This window comes from Marmota marmota, unplaced genomic scaffold (assembly GCF_001458135.2).
Source record: "Marmota marmota marmota unplaced genomic scaffold, marMar, whole genome shotgun sequence".
Taxonomy (NCBI): Eukaryota; Metazoa; Chordata; class Mammalia; order Rodentia; family Sciuridae; genus Marmota; species Marmota marmota.
Genome location: NW_026000108.1, coordinates 6,183,830 through 6,206,454, shown reverse-complemented (window position 1 = coordinate 6,206,454; position 22,625 = coordinate 6,183,830). Strand labels below are relative to the sequence as shown.

The following is a 22,625-nucleotide window of genomic DNA, read 5'->3' as shown; positions in this document are numbered from 1 at the left end:
ACGCTGCAGCTCAGCTTCCTGAGGTTGGGAGCACTGGCCCTGCTGGGTTGCCCTGTGCGGAGCAGAAGCCTGGCTTCGAGCAACTGTCCCCAAGGATGCTGAGACTTGGAGGCTCTAAGGAAGCACAGGCCCAGGTGCTGAGGCAGGAACTTGCCTGCAAGCTCTGGAGATGCTGGAGCGTGGGCAAGACAGAGATGTCCCCCAACCCTCACAGGTTCTCAGTTGGAATGAACCCTAGTAACAAATGGCAGACTAATAAGAGAAAAGCCAACAGAAGCTTGTTAATATGCGTGTCTCACAGACACATGGGGACACTCAAGGCATGAGTCGTTCTCAAGAAGGATCTTTGAATTCCAACTTCAACAAAGAACAGGAAGTACTCAGGGAACTGGCAAGATGAAGGAAAAGGATCACAGCAGCAACTGTGGGAGAGCAGAGGCAGATAAAGGTTAGGGAGCAGAGCTTGTGGACACGGAGTCCTCTGGCTTCCCCAGGCCAGGCCAGGCCATTTGCAGTGGTTACCCGTTGCTCTCCGTGGGGGGGTGGGTGGGGTGCCCTTTGTCTTTGTGAATCTGCTTTAGGCATGTAGAGGGAGCACGGGGGTCTCTCACTCCTGCCTCCTCTTAGTGGATTTCAGTTCAGCAATCCTTCCAGATGCTCTGTCCTTCTCCCTCATATTTTGGGAAGCATAGCCTGGCCTCCAAGGAGAGAGAGAAAATGAGAGATGAAGTTGGAAGGACGGTGGGGACTGATGGAGGGCCTCGCAGCTCCCTGGAGAGGGGCTGGGTTGGTTTTCAGGGCTGAGAAGCCACTGGGAGTGTGAAGAAAACCCTGCACCTTGCAGGTGGAGTCGCAGCCACAGAAGCATCACAATGCAGCGATTCGAGTTCGGCCACAGCCAGTCAGGAAGATGCCGAGGCAGGAATGGGTTCGTAGCATGCAGCAGAATTTGCTGGGAACTTTCTTCTCCACCTCTCTGAATCTCAGCATGGCTGGCATATCTAGCTCCTGCCCCTCCAAGCTCCCAGATCTATTTCACATTTGAACCAAAGAAAGAAGAAAGATGATCGTGCTGTCCATGAAAGGAAACCAACAGGAGTCTGTCGTGAGCGGTAAATGCAGACACGACTCCTCTGCCATCCCTGTCCTTTTGTCCTTTGCTGCTGGCAAAGGAGCCCGGGATCTGGAGGCAGGAGACCCTGCCGTGACCTGTCTTCCCCCACTCACAAGTGGCCAGTACCTCAGGGGCCCCTCCAGGCCCCAGAACCTCCGCTTCCCACAGTGAAATAACAAGTCTTCATTCATGACTGGGCCACAAAGAGGGACTTGACAAGGCCCGAGAAATCGTTTTTGTGTGGATATTAGAGTCCATAAAAATAGAGGCCCCAGATGGAGAATCTGAAGGAATTCCCTACTCTGACTCCACCCCAGCCCACAGTTACACCTACCACGAGAAACGCCGGCAACGGACCTTCAGGAAACTGAAAAGCCTCAGATTGTAGGAAAACATGGTCTTCCCAGCCTTGACTGTGGCAAATATATAACAAAATGAGCAGGAAAAAATAGTCTTTAAAAAAAAAAAACTAGTAAAGAGGATTTTGAATGTTCCCAACACGAAGGAATGGCGAATATTTGAGGTAGTGGACGTGCCAGTTATCCAGTCTGATCACTGCACACTGCACCCCACAGTCTGTATGGTCATTATGTCAATTGAATTTTTAAATTAGATTTTTAAACACCATCAATGCAAACAAGCAGCCTTCTCCCAGGGGGAAAGCAGTGGCCAACAGCAGCCAAACCAGGAAACATACCACAGGCCTTAGAGACTGGCAGCTGATAAAGGGTGATTCCAGCACTGTGTGTCCTGTCTCCACTCTTAGAGGACACCACTGGTCAGAGGAGGAGACCCATGGAACCTCAGAACTCCCCCAAGAAGCCCGATTTGGAGGGCGAGAACAAGGGAACAACATGAGTGGCAATCCAGGGGTAAGACTGAGAGAAACCTGACCGGCCACAGCCTCTCCGGGGCCCTGGCTGGCTGTTTTCCACGACTTGGTCCTAATTTGAGGAAACCAGTTAAAGCCCCTGGAGTGGAATCCACCCCGAACCATGTGGAACGGGTTCCAGCACAAGTCACCCTACAAAATCTCAGAGGAGAGAGCAGAGCCCAGGCCCCCAGAAAGGTGTGAGCAGCCGCAGTCTGGCCTCCTTCCACCCCAGCTGCTCCTCTCCTGGTTCACAGACGCAGGGCTGGAAGGCAGCCCCCCGCCCTCACCCTGTGACTTGAGGGGGGACATACAGCAGGCGATTGGGAGAAAGGGCGTCAGAGACGAGTCATCTGCCATCCACTGACCCTGAGCCCTGCTCCAGCCCACATTGGCCCTGAAGCAACATGCGGGGACAGAGGTGGCCAATGCCCTCTGTGTCACAAGTCAGCTGCCATACTGAGGTTCAGCGGGGAAGTGCTGTGGAGTCTCCCCAGTGGACGTCCAGGGAGGTGGCTCTCCAGTTCCCACCCGCTAGGGCTCCAGTCCAGCTGGGGGTGCTGCAAGGTCCCAGCTCTGCTAGCAGCGTGGCCACTGGAGGTGTGACACAAACACCTCCTGGCATGACACCTCGGCATCGCAGGACCTGGAGGCTGGTTTTAGCCCATCTCAATGTGTCACCACTGTCCTCACACATTTTGGTAGACACCTTTCCCCCTTTATTAGAGCATCATAGTTACACACGGTAGCTGGGCTCCTCCCCACAAGATCACCCACGCTGGAATCTGACCACCGCTCCTCAGTCCCGGCTCCTTGCTGCCTTCCTCCCACCCAGCCCCCTCCACTCCGCACATCCGGCCCTTGCTCGTCCATTCATCAGTCCTCGATGAGTCCGTCCACACACTTATGAAATCCCCCGTGGTGTGTCTCTATATGCACGTAACATTAGTTTGTTCAATTTGCTCTGCACTCCCTCCCCCTCCTGTCCCTCCTCACTCCTCTCCCTCCCTCTCCACAGACCCCCTCCTGGCTTCTTTCCCTTTCTCTAGCTTCCACGTGTGAGAGGAAATGATGGACCCCGGATTTTCTGAGTCTGATGTTCTCTGTTTCCATTCATTTGCCAGCAAATGTCATGATTTCATTCTTCTCTCTGGCTGGGTGAACTCCACGGTGTATCTACCACATCCTCTTTGTCCATTCATCTCCTGGCAGGACCCTGTCTGGAGCGTAGTTAGGCTACTGTGAATCGTGCTGCTGTGAGCACTGAAGTGGCTGTAGCGCTATAGGACGCTGAGTTTAGTTCTTTTGGCTAAACACTGAGGAGGGGGTAGCTGGGTCATATGGTGGTTCTATTCCTGTCCTCTGAGGAATCTTTACTGCTTTCCAGACTGGCTGTACTACTCTGCAGTCCCACCAATGACATAGGAGTGTACCGTTGTCCCCACATCCTCATTAACATTTATTATTTGTATTCTTCACAACTGCCATTCTGATGGGAGTGAGACAAAATCTTAGTGTAGTTTTGATTTGCATTTCCCTGATTGCTAGACATGATGAGCACTTATTTTCATATATTTGTTGGACAATTGTGTTTCTTCTTTTAGAAATGTCTGTTTGGTTCTTTAGCCCATTTAGTGATTGAGTTGTGTTATTTTGGGTTTTGTTCTGTGTGTGTGTGTGTGTGTTTGTGTGTGTGTTTTAACATTTCTGAGTTCCTTATGTGTCCTGGCTGTTGATCGGAGGGGTAGCTGGCCAAGGTTTCCCCCATTCCTAGGCTTGGCCTTCACGCTCCTCACTGTCTCCTTTGCTGGGCAGAAGCATTTTCACTGGATGGAATCCCATGTATTGATTCCTGGTTTTACTTCTTGAGCCTTGGGGTCTTGTTGTGGAAGAGGTGCTGCACCTATGTGCTGGAGTGTTGACCTTGTTTTCTTCCAACCCTGCACAGTTTCTAATTCCCAGATCTTTGATCCATTTTGATTTGACTTCAGTGCAGGGTGAGAAAGAGGGATCTAGTTTCACTCTTCTACACATAGATTTCCAGTTTTCCCAGCGCCATTTGTTTAAAAGGCTGTCTTTTCTTCAACATCTATTTTGGGGACTTTTGTCAAGTATCTGAGGCTGTGAGTGTGTGGGTTTGTCTCCGTGTCTTCTACTCTATTCCATTAGTCTTCATCTCCATTTGATGCCAACGCCACGCTGTTTGGCCACTACAGCTTCATGGTATAATGTGAGAGCAGGTGTCGTGATGCCCCCCACATCGCTCTTCTTGCTCAGGACAGGTTTGATAGATATCTTTAAGATCTGGAGTTCGCTTTCTACGTGGCAAACTGCATAGCCGATAGTCCAAATCGTGAACATTTAGTAAATATTGATGGTATATCTGACGCCTATCAAACATGCCAGGCAGTGGAGTTGGTGCTGGCCCAGGGGTCTCACGGTTAATGGTTGATGGGGTGATGCTTCACCTGGATCACCTGTGACTTGCAGGACAGAGCAAAAGCCCTGGACAGGGGCCAGCCTGCGCTGCTCCTGGCTCTGTGGCTCTGGGTGCTAGGTGGGTGCCCGTGGTTGAGTGCGGTGCTCACACAGGAAGCTTTGCCTCCACGGGCTGATGAGTCTCTGAATCTGGCCCCTTGCTCTGCCTCCACGGCCGCCATCCCCTCCCTCCTACAAAAACCATAGCTAAGCTCCACCTGTATACCCTCCTCTTTCCCCAAAGAGCAGAGATCTCCATGAAATGCACAGAGCACCTCCGCCCCAGGTGGAAGCCCTCAATGGTTTCCTCCAAGAGCAAAGCCCTCTCCTGGGTCTACAGGAAGCTGCTCCCTGGCCTGGCTCACCTGGGCCACTTCAGCCTGTTCCTGTCCACTTCCTTCAGGTGTCCAGGCAGATCCACCCAGTCCTGGACGTGACCCCATTCTTTCACCCCAGGGCCTCTTCCCTCCCACCCCTCCACCTGGCGAGACCTCCATGGATCTTCACGTGTCCAAGGTCACCTCCCAGGGCCGGGCACCGCCTCCAGGGGGCACATCACACTTCGCACTTATTCATTCTCTCTATTCCTGACAAGAAACAAATCACTCTGCCCCCTCCTCCACGAGGGAGTCCACCAAGGGAGGGGCCTTGCTGCTCTTGACCCAGCTCCCCAACCAGAAACAAGCACTGAGAGCTGACAGAACCCGAGAGTCCAGCCCAGGGATTTCTGAGCTGTGTCCCCTAGAGCTTGGTAAAGGTCCCTCGGGGGACCCCTTCCACCACCCACCCTGCCTTGTCTGAGGAGCGCCAAGGTGCAGATCTGATTGGCAGAGTGGCAACTCCAACTGGGGGCCCAGGGGTACAAACAGGACCCCAGATTCACTGAGCAGGAGGTGCCGTTGGGGAGGGTCCAACCCAGGACGGCAAATGGCGTGCATGCAGGTGGCTTAGGTTGCCGTGGTATTGGAGAGGTGGTAAACATCCTGCACGGACAGTCTCTGGAAATAAGGAATTGTCCCACCTTTAGTGTCAATGATGTCGCCATCGAGTAACACTGAGCTACAGGGCCACTCAGGAACAGGGGACCACCTCACCCCCAGTCAAAGAAGTTAAGGAGCACAAACAGGAACCAAGCTGGGCAGGGGCGTCGCTCCTCGCTCAGGTAGGAATTGGCAGGTGGAAACCCGAGACTTGGAGGCCAGGGTCTCAAGCCTGTGTTCTGACTCAGCTACCTGGGAACTGGGTGACCTGGGGCAAATCTAGTGACATCTCTGGGCTTCAGTGTTTTCACCCAGGGGTATGGCAGCCAATTCCTGCCTAAGTTATTCTGAAGATTAAATTGGAAACATCCTGACACAATAAACAGATGGTCCCCAACCTACCAGGGTTTGACTTTTTGATGTATGAAAACGATATGTACTCAGTAGAAGCTGTACTTTAAATTTTGGTCTTTTCCTGGTCTAGCAATATGCAGTGTGGTATTCTCTCCAGATGCCTGACTGTGTGCTAATGCAAGTGTTCTGAGCGCTTTTGAGGCAGACTACCCTAAGCCACCGTACTTGGTAGTTCGGGTGTGCAAAATGCATTTTTGACCTGTGCTGTCTTCAGCTTACAGTGGGTTTATTGGGACATAAGAATCCCTTTGTTAAGGAGCACCTGGACTCAGTGACAGTCGGTCGTGTTCTACGTATCAAACTTACACCCGTAGTTCTCCATTTCTGATGGACCGTGGCTTGACTGAGAGGGCATTCAGAGAGCCAAGAGGATGGTGGGTCTCTCACGTGGATGGTCAGAGGAAGGTCTGTGGGCGTCAGAGCTTCCGTACCAGGGATCGCCTAGCTGCAGCACCCCTCCTAAGGCCACCCACCAGGGCAGGGCTGGCTTGCTAAGAGAGCAGCCCCTGGGGCGTGGGTGGTCCTGCAGCCTGCCCTGGGGAGGAAACTGGGGGTCTGCCTGCTCAGGTGATTGATCCGGTCCTGCCTCTGACGTTGCAGGGGGCATCCCGTTCATCTTGACTGGCGAGCTCTTCCAGCAATCGCAGCGGCCAGCTGCCTTCATCATGGCGGGCACTGTCAACTGGCTCTCCAACTTCGCCGTCGGGCTGCTCTTCCCGTTCATCCAGGTTGGTTACAGAGGCTCCGGCCTGGGAGCCCATCTGACTCTCAGCCTGGGAGGGGTGGTCAAGGGCACAGGTGGCTCTCTCCTGCTCCTGCTGGTATCCCAAGGAAGAAACTGTGGCCTGGAATTCCCGTCTCCCCTGTCCTTCTCAAGCTGGCCCTCCTGGCTGGGGTGGCCTGGGAAGGCGGGGCCACTCCCTGCTGAGGGCGTGCGGGGAAACCTAGATGGACCCTCGAGCCCACCACTTACCTCTCATGTTTGCAACGTGCCCATCCCTGGGCTGGACATGATAAGGGCAGTGCACACTGCGACCCTGCCGTGCATCGGCCTAAACATAGCTAATGGGCCACCATCCCAAGGGCGTCAGTGATTGGTAGAAAATGCTCGTGTACTTAGAACTGAGGTAGCAGTCCTCCTGGGCAGGTGGAGCGTCTACACATCACTCACTCATTGATTCAGCGGATATCTACCGAGCCCCTGCGCTTCAGGCCGTGGGGATGGAGTAGGAACAAAGCTGTGTTACAAGTCCTGAGCCAAAGGGAGGCAATGGAGACAGAAGTGCCACTTGAGAAGGGGTGGCCCAGGAAAGCCACTCGAAGGAGGTGGCAAGGAGCAGAGATGTGAGTGCAGTGAGGGAGCAGAGCAGTCCTCACAGGGAGTGACAAAGTCCAGGCCAGAGAAACAGACGTGCAAAGGCCCTGAGGTGGCCTGTGAAGGAACAGCAGAGGCTGAAATGGCTGGAACAGTGTGAGCAAGGAAGATGGCAGGAGCCTGAAGGAGGGAGGTGACATGAAAGATCAGGACGCTAAGGGTGCTGCGCAGAGCAACGGCCAGCAGCATCTGCCTGAAGAGGGTGAGGCTCCCTGCTCCAATGCCCACCAGGGCTCCCTGCTGCCCAGACAGCCGGTGACATCACCTGGTGAGGCCGCCTGGAGAGGGCGAGACTCCGGCAGGATCCTCGGAGAAAGAGCCACGGAGCCTCCCCAGGGGCCGTCTCCGGCAGCTCCTCCGAGCCCCGTTCTCGTCTGCCTTACTAACACCAAGCCCAGCGCAGCCCCAGGCTCTGCTGCCAGCAGGGGGACCGAAGCCGGCCCCAGCACTGCAGCCGGCCTGAGAGAAGCACCCTGCACTGTCCCAGGGCAGTTCCACGCCCCTCACGTGGGGCTGACCACTACTGTCTGAGGCCCTTGGGGGCGAGCAGGTGAAGAGTCTTGCAGTACCTCCAGACCCAAACGGCCGCTTCATTTCCCACCAGCACCGACAGCCTCTTCATCACCAGCGCTTATAGAGCACTTGCTGTGTACCCGTCACGCCCAGCCCCTCAGTGCGAGGAGGTGACTGGGGGTCGGGTCTGCCCAGGTGATTGATTCGGTCCTGCCTCTGGTCCTGCTGGGCTTGGTGTTAGTAAGGCAGACCCGACCCCTGTCAGTCCATGGGACAGACCCAAGGTCACGCTGGGAAACGGCAGAGCCTCTCATCTTTACCTTCCAGACCAGGGAGAAAGGAGCCCTGGGCCAGGCCACAGGCTGCCCCATCTCAAATCATCACAGGCCAGGGAATCATCCCTCTGCATCCCTCATGGGGCCCCTGTGGATACTGAGTTCCTTGAAATCCTCAAATTTATCTATGTACCTCTCCCAGAGAGGCCTCCAGCTGCAGCTGAACCGACCTCCACTGCACAGAACTCAGATCTGGCCGGGCACAGCCCGCCACGGCTGCCCTGAATAGTGACACAGTGCGGTGTTTCCTGTGGGGTCGCTTAAGACTCCACAGGCCTGGGCCCCAGTTTTATGCTCAGTTCCATAAATTCTGCAAATGCTCCTATCTCAGCCTGCACAGCTGGATTACCTGACAAGGAAGAGGTTGGAGAGAGGACAGTGACTGTGAATTGAGCATTTATTAGGTGCCATTTGTCATGTGTACTCACCTCACTGTGTGGCCAGAGTTTCCTTCCTCTGAAAACCTGATCTTTGCCGTCCGGTTGCTTCTCAACGCTTTCAAAGTCGCCCCAATTAGCACAAGTGCCAACTGAGGGTCGGTTTGTTCCCGGGGTTGGGGGTCCGTGGGGATGTGTCACAAGCTGGCAGGTCAGAAGTCCAGCAGCAGAGTCCGGAAAAACATCCAGGTCCCTCCTCCTTCCTGTTCATAGGTCAGATGTTCTGTGTAAGCGAAAGCTTCCAAACTCAAAAAGGAGGAGGGTACAAATGGATAATGCATACGATGATTCCAGGTGTATTCAAGGCCCACGTGTGAAGAGTAAGACGAAAAATCCAACAGGAGACAATGCACAGTGCCAGGGGGCGTCTAGGGGAGCCAGGCTAGAGAAGGGCAAGATCCTGAAAACACAAATAATAAGGACAAAAACGAGGTGTTCGATTTTCAGAAGGAAGGAAGTCTGCCCAGTGAGGATCTGCGTGAGCAAAGGCCCTGCGCACGACAGAGCCGGGGAGTCGTTCCTAACAGCTCACACTAATCAGGGGTTAGTGCCTGCAACATGAAGGAACTCCAAAAGTGAGCAAGAAAAACAGGGTGCTGCTCGAAAGGTGGGGAGAGAAGAAGAAGGGCAATCACAGAAAGGGAGGCCTGACTGGTACCTGGGAGGGAGAGGCGCCCTGGACTCTCAGTGTTCAGAGAAAGGCTGGCCAATGGCAGGCTTCTGCATATCACCAAATTACCAAAGGCAGAAATCTGAACGATGATAAGTGTCGGTGAGAACACAAGGAAAGGGGACCCCTGTGCACTGTAAGAGAGGACAGTGACCATGAATTGAGCATTTATTAGGTGCCATTTGTCAGGTGTAGTCACCTCACGGTGACCCAGCTGAGCATCCATCTGTTCTAGGCCCCGAATCCACCTCTGATACATACCACGGGGAACCTGCAGAGGTCCATGAGATGGAATGCACAGAACATTCACTAGTCCATCACTCGTGGCAGTGGGGACCTAGAGGTGGCCTGGGTGGCCATCCAGAGGGGAAAGCCCGAGCAAAGCAGAGCAGGTGCCCTCTGCAAAGAGACTCGGGCAAGGAGCAGCCAGGAGTCGGATACTCAAGGCGCCTGCTCCACCCTGCATGCAGGGGAACCCCGTGCCGGGAGAGCAGGGCAGAGTGGGTCGCAGCCCACGTGCGGTTGGTGCAAATGGAAAACACACATGAATCAGTATCGCGGATTTCCATAAGGAGATAGATGATTGACAGACAGACAGAAACACAGGAAGAGCCCGAGCTTCCTCCGCTGGCATCTGGGGAGAGGTGGAGGCGGAGGTGCTCCCACAGTCCCCACCCTGTGCCTTGGAGCACTGCGGGACACCTGTGGGCCATCCTGCCAGGGACAGCAGTGCTTCCTGGAGCATCTGCACTTGGATGACACCATGCACTTCCTCGGGGATCCTGACCCGGTGCTTAGGGCTCCTTCCCTCGGCTACTATCCGAGGGTGTCTGAGCGGGTCCCTGGGAGCAGGACACAATCCTGCCTCCTAGTTCACAGAAGAAGGGCCATGTCCCTCAGGGGATGGGGTGCATGGGGCTGCACAGGGAGGTAGTGTCTGATGGGAGAAGGGAGAGCGCTGGCAGAGCCCGGGGCTGGCAGAGCAGCGTCCAGAGAACTTGGAGCATTGATGGTAATTCCAGAGGGAGCACAGGGAGGTCAAGGCCAAGGACAGATCCTTCAGGCCTTGAGGACCTGAGAGTCTCAGGGTTTATCGGGGTACTCTGGGAAGCTGCTGCAGGACTCCAAGGCACCATCTGTTTCACATTTTCTAAAGATCTCTTTAGCTGCTAGCAGGGGCTAGATTTGGGGAAGCTGCTCACTCTTGGAGTGAACAACGTGTTTATCACCATAACACCAGGTGGTAGGAAACAGATGGGTGCTTATTCTGCGTCTAGGGCAGGGGGAGCATTTGCCTGGGAAACAGCTCAGAGCATTTCCTGCACTGGGAGATGGTCCCCTATCTGGATGGAGGTGCTGGTTACACAGCTCTGTGCTTTTTTCCAAACACAATGAAATTCAGCCCTAAGATCTGTGCATGCCACTCTACGCAACTTCTAATTTTTTTAAATGATATATTTTTTTAAAATGTCACAGAGTAAAGTCATCAGGACGTAACAGCTAAGATAGCAGAGAGGGAAGAAGCAGTCCAAGGTGATTTCCAGGTGTCCTGGGCGGGTGGGAAGAGGGCAGGGCTTCTGCTGGGGACAGTCGGGGGAGGGGCAGCCTTGCTGGGGAGGGAGGAGGGGAGGCCAGTGCAGGCAGGGTTGCTAATGTGGCCTCCAGCAGACCACCATATGTCTACTTCAAAGGCTCGTGGGCAACTCCAAGATCTTTAGTCTACAAATGACAGTGGCTCAGGAACCTCAGTGCACACCAGAGATGTAAGCCAGCATTACCATCCCTGCTCCCTTCTGGCCAGCCCATGAACATCCTAAGCTGCAGGTCTGCTCTGCCCATAAAACAGGAGAACACACCCTGCAGATGGAGTGAGCCACTGGCATTTAAAGCGTTTGACTTCCCATCAATCACTCATGGCAGTACAAGCACTGACTCCTGCAAGAGACCGAGTGAATCACCAAAAGCCAAGGTCAGCCCTTGTGGGGAGTGGAAACTCAACAGAGGAATTTCAGTTTAGTCACATTGTGACAATCTAACAGGACTTTCCCTACCTCCATGCGTCTCCTTAGAAGTCCTCCGATTCCATCCAGGCATCCTTCATGCAAAACAGTTATTAAGTATGAAGCAGGCACTGTCCACGGCTGGGGGACACTGGAGGGAGAGCAGGTAACATGGATCCTCACATGTGGATCCTCACAAGCAGGTCTTAACCAGCTGTGCTGACCTGGGGCTGTGACTGCAGACAGCTCCCGGAGGGGCTTCAACACACCCACGGGGCGTGTGGGTGAGCCTTTTCCACTTTATGGAAAAGATCTTTTTGTCAACCTGTCACAGAGGCCTGCAGGGTGCACGACGTCACTGACCTTGCCTCTGCAGGGCCTCCTCTCAGCTGAGAAGTATCTACTGCAGGGTGGCTCAGCTTGCCAGCCTGGCCTCTCCCCTGCTGTGGACCGATGGCTTCCGTGCCCCCACTCATGTGACTAACCCCCAATCCCTAATGGGATAGTATTTACAGGAGGGCCTTTGGGAGGGAGTTAGGCTTCTATGAGGTCCTGAGGGGGAGTCTCATGATGGGATTAGTGCCCTCATAAGATAAAGGAGGACCAGGCTCACCCCCTGTCTCTTGGCCACGTGAGGACCCAGAAGGCAGCTGCCCACGAAGCCAACAGGAGAGTCCTCGCCAGTGAACTGAACTGGCTGGCACCCTGACCTTTGACTTCCAAGCTGCAGAATTTGGAGAAGATGAATGTCTGCTGTTGCCAGGCACGGTGGCACAGGCCTGTAACCCCAGTGACTTGGGGGCCTGAGGCAGGACGATTGTGAGTTCACAACCAGCCTCAGCAAAAGCGAAGCGCTGAGCAACTTGGTGAGACCCTGTCTCTAAATAAAATACAAAATAGGACCGGGGTGTGGCAGTGGCCAAGGGCCTCCAAGTTCAACCCCTGGTACCCACCTAAAAAAGTCTGCTGTTTAAGCCACCTAGTCTGCGGTATTATGTCATGGAAGGCTGACACCCTACCTCCTAAGTATAGTGGAAATGAAGAAATCAGGACACCTCTGAAAGATGGAGAGCAGAAGACCCATGGAGGACACCTGGCCCAACCTGCACCCAGGACAGCGCTGCAGAAAAAGGGGACTGGCCAGAGAACAGAGCAGAGGAGTCCCCAGCCTGCAGGATGACGTGCCAAGCACACTGCCACAAAGTCCTCCGAGACACGATGCCGGGGAACTGCAGACCCTGGAGTTAAGAAGAAACCCCTAAACGTGTTACATGGGGAAACCTGAGAAGAAATGACAGCACCGAGGCAGCTCGCCTCTCCTGGCCAAGGCTGTCCCTGGGGAGCCGGGGGCGCTGACCTCAGAGTCTTGAGAGGAGAGTGTTCCGAGGTTGGAGTATGAGCCTGGCCAGGGCAGCCTCCAGGGTGAGCGCAGGGAGGGGGCAGCTCAGAAGCCAGAGGCCGCCGAGTGTTTCCCTCCCATGGTCAGCGAGCCGAGTCCTCTCTACTGGTCCTCTCCGTGTGTGTAAGTAACTTAGCTGGACACGCCATACCCTCAGAGCCTGGCCCACAGGTGCCAGCTCACTCTGTGTTCACGTGACCTTGCCGTGGTGTGTAGCCATGAAGGGAGGGATCTCTCTCCCCTTCTTATAAGGGCACCAAGCCTGTCAGCAGGACCTCATTTAACCTTACTGCCCTTCCAGAAGCCCTCTCCCCTAATGCAGTCACTGGGGTTGTGGCTTCAACACAGCAATTGTGGGGAGGGGCACCATTCAGCCCCCAGCAAGAGGGAACCTCAGAGGCAGGTTGATTCGCTTGCTCATAGTCACCCACTGAGCACCCAAGCTCTCCACATGCTGTGCTAGGCACCAGGCCACGGGGCCGAGCAGACGTAGACCTGGTCCTGCTGCCCTCGGGAGGGTTCCATCTGGCAGGAGGCCATCCTGGATCAGGCGCACCCTGGGAGATCACTGCAGCCTGAAAGGAAAGAGGGGAGACCCAGAGGGATGATGACAGGGGGCCTGGTTCAGGGAGCAGGGCAGGCTGCCCGGAGGACGAACACGGGAACCAGAATGAGGCAGAGGAATGACAAGGGAGGAGGCAGGGAAGGGGTCACAGCAAGTGCAGAGGCCCTGAGGCCCAGGAAGCCGTGTGAGGCGGCTCTAGGAAGCCTCGGTTCCTGGGTGGGGTTCCAGGAAGCCTGCAGGGGGTAGGGAGACCCCAGGGGGTAGGGAGACCCCAGCCAGAAGGGGCCTCCCTCCCGGGAGCAGTGGGAATCCATGGAAAGTGTGAGCTGAAGGAAGGCTGGCGTAGCTTGTGTTTCTGAAAGCCCCTTCCTTCGGCTGCAGTGTGCAGAACAGTGAGAGAGGCCACAGGGACAGGGCCACAGTGGAGAAGGACAGGCCAGCGATGAAGTGGGCGCACCGCTGATTCTGGAAAGAATCGTCTATTGAGATGGAGCCTTCTACCGTCGTCACCCTAGTGCCAGTGTCTGTGGTCATTCTCACACCACGAGGGCAGGGCCGTGTGGCCCTGACCAAGACCATGTGGCCTGCACAGAACCTTGGCCCACCCCCGGGCTAGACTTCCAGAGTGGACATGAAGCCATGAGAGGCTAGACCAGGGGGCAATTAAAGAAAGGGCTTGAGGAGGAGGCCCCACGTGGCTATCGAAGGTGACTTTCAGGTTCCCGTTGGCAGACTCCATCCCCATCACCGTCCTCTACCTTGTGCAGAGCCCCAGATGGCAGTTACTGGAATGGCTGGGACACACTACCAGGAACTCGCGCCAGAGTTGTGAAGGCTTAAATGTGAGGTGTCCCCAAAAGCCCATGTGTGAGACAAGGCAAGAGGGTTTAAAGGTGAAATGAGCCTTAACCCGATCAGTGCCTCCACCCAGTCAATAAGGATTAACTTGATAGAAACTGTAGGCAGGGGGCCTGTGGCTGGAGGAGGTGGGCCACAGGAGGTGTGCTTTGGGAGTGTATATTTTGTCCCTGACTCTCTCTCTCTCTCTCTCTCTCTCTCTCTTTCTCTTTCCCCCCTCCTGGTGCCATGTTCTCAGCTGCCTTCCTCGGCCACACACCTCTGCCCTGATCTGCGTCACCTCAGGTCCTAAAGAACAGAGTAGGCCACCTGTGGACTGAGGCCTCTGAAGCAGTGAGCCCTAAAATAAACGTTTCCCTTCTTATTGTTCTTGTCTAAAACAAGAGCAATTCACCCCCAAGTGTCGTGGTGAGCTCTGGAGACCCGGGAGGACTGGCATGTGCCCCCGGCCCCAGGGAGCTCTCTGCCAGGTTGTGACAGCCACAAACAGTGGGCCATTGACGCAGAACACTTCCTTGCTCTTGACAAACCGATTCAATGGCTACTGCTAAATTTAACCCAGAATCACATGAAGTTATTATTTAGTTACCTCTAGAGAAATTGGTTTTCTGTGACCAGGTTTCTGGGCAATGCCCACGCCCCTCCCCTGGGCCCACCCAACACCACGGATCTATAGAGGAACCCGGGGTCTAATTTGTGGAGCGCCTGGCAACATTCCCAGCATGCATTTCTCATCTATTTTCCTTCTTCGTGGAAGTTGTTACATTTTCACGCAATTCAGATGAAAGGGAGTAGAAAAAAGCTGAGATTTGTCTTTAATATCCAGGAACTTTGCCAAAATTGCCTTTTATTTTTAGCATAATTTGACATTATACCCTATTTTGAAAAGAAATGTTCTTCTTATAATCAGAGAATATGGAACATTTCATGACCATTTCTAATAATATAAAAGATATTTTTTCAGCAGAAGTAAAAGAACTACAGTAATAGTTTTTATGTAAGAGGGGAAGGGAGAATGGGAACGAGATTTCGCCTTGGCAGGAGGACCAAGCGGCCACCCCAGCGGTTCTACATGTCTATCACTTTCCCACTGCCTCAGTTGTCTTGGGAGCTCCCGGGAGGTCCCCAGGCCTTCAGGGGTCAGCTCTGACCTCCAGAACGTCCTCAACTAACCCACGCTGGTAAAATTCCACTTGAAGCTGATTCAGGTAAAATTCCATTTGAAGTTCACTCACCTTGTGCAGATTGCTGCTTAGTTTTCAGTTCATGCTGGAGACGTTACTGTATCTCTTCCCTATTTGTGACTCAGGTATTCACTGTCTGGTGCCTTTTGAAAAGATGTCCTTAATTTTTTTTAAGAAATTTTTTTACCCTTATTTATTTATTTTTATGGGACCCTGAGGCTCGAACCCAGTGTTTCACAGGTGCCAGGCAAGGGCTCTACCAGTGAGCCACAACCCCAGCCCCTGTCCTTAATTTTTAAGTAGCCAAATTGATCAATTACTTTCAGGATGGGTTATACTTTTTAAATTGTGAAAGTGTTTTTACAGAAATCCTCCAATGGGATTGTGCCCATGTGCTCTTGGGCAACAGAAGGCCCAATAGTGGGGGTGCTTCCAGGTCACATGATAGGTCGACTTTTTGGTGGAGGTAGATATAGAATCAAGGTCTGGTGGTGGGGAGGCAGGATCCTTCCCACTCCAGAAGTGCTATCTAAAAACCACTTGCTGGAGACACTGGGCAGATCCTCCCTCCAACAGTAGCCCAGGAGAGACTGGCTCGCTCTGAAGCCCCTGGGCACACGCGCACGTTGCTGAGCCCCTTTGGGGTGGAGGAGGAGGCGGCAGGAAGAGAGTAGCACACATGCCCTCTGTGGGGGCCCTTTTCATGATGGCCTCTGCTGAGTGTGCATGGACAGGAGAGGCAGGTACAGAAGCAAGACTGTGGCTTCTGGTCGCCCACCTGGGTTCGAATCCAGATGCAACCCTCACAGCTGGCCACCTCTGGCACATGGTCTGTGAGAGAAGGTGCCAGAGCCCTGCCTCACAGGTGCAATGGGGGAGCCCTGTGGGACCCAGCACCCTTTGGCTGCCCCCCCATGTATGCCAGGGAGGGAGTGGGGGTAGAGCCCACAGAGAGTGAGAGCCACCAGCCAGGCTGACCCGGCCCCAGCTGTCCACTCATTCCTCTGTGGCCTTGGATATGTTTCAGCAGCACCCTGTAATCCCCAATTTCATCTTTTGTAAAAAGGAAATGAACAGCTGGATCACACCATGTAATGTCTGTAATATCGCTGGCGCGCAGTAGGTGCTTAAAAGTGCATTTCTCTTCTCGGATCATGTGCAATCGCTACTTGCAGCATACTAGGCTGTTGCCTGATCATGGGCCCAAAATCATTTCTAGCAAACAGATACCAACAAATGTCCTTCATCTTCCAGATCTAGGTGACTTCCAACTCCTAGCTGGGAAGGCTTGGGGTCAGCCCCATAGAGAGTCTTGCTCCTTCTGTCCACATCGCCCTTCCTGTCCTGCCCAGCCCTGGCCCTGGCCCTGACCTTCTCTCTCACCTCCAGGCTTGCAGGAGCTAAAGGCTGAGGTTGCTTTCTCTGGCTGTCTGTGGCCAGGCCTCTGCTTGTCTTCTCACGTGGCCTTCCTTTCCAAGCATTGAGCACAGTGTGGCAAACACAGGCTCCGGGGTCAGGTGGCCAGATTGAAATATCAATTTTGCTGCACAGTTTCCCACCTCCCACCCCCTCCCCCAGAAAAACCCAGACCAATGTCTTCAGCCCTCTTAGGGTCCCCATCTATAGAACAGCACCTGCACCCCAGGGTTGGGCGGAATGTGGGGGCCAGCAAGGCCCCGCTCAGCAAGCCGTCCCAGACCCCGGCTGCTCTGTCACCAGCCTCGCCCTCTGCTCTCAGCCAGACCCTGGTTTCCCCACATCTTCACCCTGGAGGCTGCCGAGGGGGGGACAAGTGTCCTTTCCTTCCCAGGATGGCTGCAACAGTCGTGGGTTCTTGACTAAATCCTAGGAAACAGAAGGACCTGAGCAGTGCCCATCAGGTGTCTTGGGAAATGAAGTCCAACAGGCAGCAGCTCTGTAGGTGGCAGAGAGGGCTCACACATCCCCACGGGTGGCCTGGGAGCCCCTCTGAATCCCAGCCCATTGTGAATTCAGTAAATGTCTACTGAGGCGCTGCTGTGCTGTCAACCACCCTTGGGTTCTGGGATACAAGAAAGTGTCGGAGCCTGCCCTAGATAGCTTGCCTCCTGTGGGGAGAGGGCTGATGAACAGGGGGTTCCCTACGATAGTGCCAAGCAGGGGCGAGTGCTGGGGAACAGTGGATCCGAGCTGGGAGGGGCCCTTTAGATATGGGAGCCGGAGAGACCTTTAAGCTGAGATGAAAGGAAAGTGGGAAAGCAGGAGGAGCAGCTGTCGCAAAGAGTATTCCAAGAAGAGGGCCGGCAAGGGCAGAGAGCCAGATGCCTAAGGAAAATCACAGGGGCCAGGAGAAAGCAAGAAGAGGGAGGTCAGAGAAGGAAGGGGCTCAGGGTGAGTAGGCCTGGAGGCCATGGCAAGAACTTTGGCTTGACACAGAGCGACTTAGGACATCATGGTGGGTTTTGAATGGAAGAGTGAGAAGGACTGGCTGGCCTCAAACGTGCAATCCTCCTGCCTCAGCCTCCAAGGCACCCAGATGGCAGGGGTATGCCACCACACCCAGCACCATTATGCTCATCTTACAACCATGGAATGGAGGGGAAGAGTCAGACTCTTTGTCTGGATCTGGAATGCAAGCTAGAGGTCAAGCTCTTCAGCATCATGCTAGGCTCTGACGAGAAATGTTTTTCAAATCAAAAGAACTAAATGAAATGGACTGAACTTCAGATATTGCTTTCTGTGATGCATCCTAAGACAGTGTCACTTTTCTTTGGATCAGTAGATGGTGTTGCATGAAAGAGTCACATCCCTGACACCTAGAACCAGAAAGTCTTTCACTGCACAGACACCAGGAGCCACAGAGGTGACCATGTCACTGTAAAACTCAAGGTCTAATCCAATCGGTAATTAGGACACATAAGATATGGCTGCCTCCAATATTTCTCACTCCTGGTCTCCCCTATTTGTGCAAGACTGTCAGCATACTAATCAGTGTGTTAGATCTTTTTGCATATTAGAAAAAATGATATTTTTCTTGGCTAAACTATGACCCATATTTTTCTTATGAGCTGGGACATTTCTCTTCATGTTTGGCTTACCTGTGTCTCATGTGCATAGCAGAAGAGGAGAGAGAATGTGAATAACGGCAACTATAAATTTAAGATAATATTCAGCATTACATTTTGCTTTCTGGTGATTCATTTTCAAATGCCTAATTTGCAAAAAAGTAAATAAAGCCTGACATTTCCTCATCTTTACCAGAGCAGGGAGCTGGTTTATTCATACTTCCTTTGGGAACACAGCAACACAGCCCCTTGCCTCACAGGGCCAGCTTCGCATGCAATGTTGTGTCCAGGAATACTGACATTTGAGTGGGAATCGTGAAATGGAGCATCCTCCCAGAGACGGTTTTACAGCCACGTAGTTCACTGATAGCTCATCTGATCTTTTCCCTCTGTCTTTCCACAGAGAAGTCTGGACACCTACTGTTTCCTAGTCTTTGCTGCAATATGTGTCATAGGTGCCCTCTACTTCTATTTTGTTCTGCCCGAGACTAAGAACAGAACCCACGCGGAAATCAGCCAGGAATTTGCCAAGAGAAACAAGGCGAGTCCGCCAGAGGAGACAGGGGACACGGCCGTGGCTGAGAAGGCAAACGGAGGGCCAGGACCGGACTCCTCCTCCACGCTGGACAATGGTGTCAAAGACAGAGCTGTCTAAGTGGACCTCCCCATTTCAGGAAAACGTACATCTCCACACCTGGAGGGCTTGCACCTGGCTGAAGCCGTGCACCTCTTGCATTACGAGAATCAGCCTGTGATCCTCCAGCACGACACCCGGTATTCACAGCTGAACCCCTCAGACTCTTGAAGTCATCTCATGGTTTGGAAGACCCAACCTTCTTCTCACAGCTTAGTGGCCTGCCTTCTTCCTGACTTAGCCCAGTATTGAAAATTGGGAAAATGGTATCAAAATTCTGTCTCAAAAGAAAAACATCCAGTCTGATGAAGGACTCATTGGAGCAGAAGTCACAGGCTGGGTCCTACTCCCCGCTCCCTCAAGTAGCCTTGCCCCGCCCTCTGCCTGGATCCTGGAGCTTGGTGATCCTTGGCTTTGGTCCTGGATGTAGTCTTTCAGCATTCATGGCAACTCTTTGTACCTCCTAACAAACGCCTGTCACCAACCTTTGGCTCTGCCTGTGGGCCTCAGACTTAGGAGCGCCTAACCCCAATGCACCACCCTGAAGCGTCTGCCTTTCCCAGACTGTTTCCCTGGGCCAGGTCTGAGGCTGTCTTCAGCTGGGATTGTTACAGGGGCCATAAAGAAGGTCAACGTGAGGAAGGCCTGGAGAAGCAGGGGTAAGAAAGCACTTCACAGTACCTGGGGCAGGGACTAACTCTGTGTTAAAACACAGCATTGAGAATGATCTGAGCCTCGACCTTGGCTGATGGGAAACAACACTGTGGCTGACAGATGGCATCCAGTTCAGGTGCAGGAGCGAGACATCAGCTCCTGTGGCCGTGTTGGCCAAGTCTAAAGGGATTCATCTGAAGATGTACTGAGCTGCCTTGAAAAACAGTGAGCCCACCATCACTCCAGGTGCTCAACAAAGGCTGGGTGGAGACTCGGCTGCTGTTAAGGAAATCTAAGCGACAGTTTTAGAAAGGTATTTGGAGTAGACATGCCTGTGTGCCCTTCCAACGTGCCAGGATCGTGTAGCTGCAACAACCTACAGCCCATCATTGTCACGCTGACCTTATGATTTGGCTGACTCCATATGCTCACCTCCAAAATGAACCAAAGTGCAAATGACAAATTTCATAAGTGACAGTGTTCTTGAATTAGACCCATATGTTTGGATTTAGAGTGTCACAGCATGTCTGGGGCCAGAGAAGAAAGACTCTGGATCTAGCAGCTCCACCAAGCCCTCGGTCTCCTCTGACCATTCACAACAAAGGACATGTCAGCCAAACCCGAGTTCTGATCCTTCTTCCCGGTAAAGCATTCTTGCACCTGGTCCTCTCCTTTGGCTGATTGCTGACTGGCTGGATAATTTGGGCAGCATTTGTCAACATGGAGAGGAAGTGAAGTGTGGGTACAAAAAGCATGTGAGACTAAACAGAGCCAAATAAAGTGTCAACTAGGAATCTTTACTTCAGCCTGTTGTCACTCCCTTGGAGACCTGGGACAGTCAATAAATATTATCAGTCACCTACCATGCACCAGGCACTAGCTGGGCACTGACACTGCATATGCAAGGTAATGCCCTGCCCTCGCCTGCACACGCTCGTGTCTGACAAAGAAGGTGGAGAATCAAAGGATTGTTAGTAAGAAACCCTCAGGACTTGGGGAGGGGACGATGATATAGGAACATGTGACAGGAGTGGTTGGGGTGACAGGTGAGAAGCAAAAAATCTTCCCAAATAAGCAACCAAAATAAAAGAAGGTGACAGAAGAGGAAATTTTCTTACAGATTGTTACATTTGAAAAGATAGTAGAGCCACATTAAGAGTTTTTAAAATAAAACAGTAGGACACACATCATTTCTTGTGCTTCATTCTCCCTGACACGACCATTTTAATTTCCATACAATCATGTCCATTTTGTCTACTGTTTACCCAGTTTCAATTGCAGGATACATAAGATACAACTGCAATCGTCTTTCTCTGATCTTCTATTTTTTTCCACTTGATATTAAATCAAAGTGCATCATCTCAATTCCAAAGCCTTGCTCATGATCTAGTTTATCCACAGCTGTGACCTTTTTTAATAGTTGTTTTTCAGACACTGAAAGATAATGCAGAGTGATGAGTCAGAGAAATAGACATTTCTGGGAGCTTCACCCCACAGGCACCAAACATTCACAGCACCCTGTATGTGTGCACAGATCCAGAAAGAATCGCTAGTCAAATTGACAGGCCCCCTTTCCTAAATCCTGCCCAAGTGTTAAGGCTTAGGTCCTTGTCTTCCTGTTTTACCTATTCCCTGTATTCAAGCCATGGAGGCTGGCTTTTCTTCCTTTTAGGTGGCTGAAAGAAAAGTAAGTCTTTCAGCTATTGGCTCTGGCTAAGATGAAGTAAGCACACGCCACCCCACTTCTCTCACTTGTTAGAACTAAAAACCCTGGACAGAATCATAATTCAAACAGGAGCACTCTTAAAAAAACCGTGGCAAGCAAATGGAGGAGGGAGATCAAAACCAAAGCACAGCTAACATGGCCAGGAGCTTTCTACTTTCCCCTCCCGTGTTTCCTGGCTTACACTCCAGGACAGGCCAGTTCCCAGAACTTCACAATCAGCATGGACAGCAGATGCTCCAGGAGAAACCTTCCCTGTGTCCCTGTCCAGAGTGAAGCAAGAGATGAATTTATGGAAGAAAAATCTGGACCGAGGCTAAATTGCTAATATGGTGGCAGCTCTGGTGACCACAGACACACCCAAAGAAAATCCTTCTCTCTGATAAGAGGACCTAGAAGAATGGGCCTCTGTGGGCCAAAAAGGGTAGAGAATGCCTGTTACTTTCCTCTCTTTTGTTTTCTATTGATGCTGCTTCAGCCTGACACAGACAACAAGGAGGACGAAACCTTGAGTGTCAAGGTGAAAGACCAGGAGAAGTGAGAACTGGGAAATGGAGAGGGAAGGGAAAATCATGGTGAGGAGAGGATAAAGGGAGCCCCTAAATCTATGTCAAAATCCTGGGCTCATCTGTAAAACCCACATGCCTAAAAATTAACTGCAAGTAATATATCAAAACCTTTGAGAATCAAAATACATCACAGACATTTTCACAGTTTTGGACCCCCAGGTGGTTCCCACACAGAGCAGACCCAAATAGTACTACCAGTACTTTCAAAATTAAACTGAAATTGGACTCACAGTCCACAGAACGTGGGTGAGGACTTTCAGTCTAAAGATAACTAGCAAAACAAGTTTGCCTGTTTTAAAATAAAGTTGTCCAGAAGGTTTTAATAGCACCTCATGTATAACACTCAAAATATGCAAAATATAATCCAAAATTACTAGACGTAGAAAATTGAATCAACCACATAAATAGAATAAAACAATGGTCCCCCCTTCTCCATTGAGGATGTGTTCCAAGACCCCTGGGGGATGCCTGAAGCCACAGATGGTACTGAATCCTATATACTATATGGGTACTGAATCCTTTATACTGTTTTTTTATACATACATACAAAGATTTAATGCCTTCCATCTTAGCTAAGCTCTCATCATGCACTGTGGCTGTAACTTTTGCACTTTGAGGTACAACAGAATCCTAGCATGAATTTCTCTTGTTCACAATTTAACAGAAGAATTGATTCTTACTGTGCATCTTAGCAACCTCAGCATATGATTTTTTTCTTCCTTATCAAATCAAACACTTTTCCATTTTCGTTTAAAGGAAGGGCTTTATGGCTGCTCTTTGGCATATCCAAGTTATCAGCAACGTGACT

General features: G+C 52.2%; 1 protein-coding gene across 7 annotated transcripts in view; it reads left to right on the top strand.

Annotated features, from left to right (window-relative positions):
* Positions 1-20,715, top strand: part of Slc2a9 (solute carrier family 2 member 9) — a 141,259-nt gene extending 120,544 nt beyond the window's left edge. For 6 of the 7 annotated variants that reach the window (XM_048784180.1, XM_048784179.1, XM_048784178.1 and 3 more), the window contains 3 exons: positions 6,458-6,585; positions 18,641-18,884; positions 19,149-20,715. In XM_048784180.1, coding sequence (XP_048640137.1) covers positions 6,458-6,585; positions 18,641-18,884; positions 19,149-19,177 — 401 coding nt within the window. In that variant the 3' untranslated portion in view covers positions 19,178-20,715. Of the gene's footprint in view, positions 1-6,457; positions 6,586-18,640 lie in introns of all 7 variants that reach the window. The other variant, XM_048784175.1, reaches the window with a different exon arrangement.
* The last annotated feature ends 1,910 nt before the right edge of the window (positions 20,716-22,625 follow it).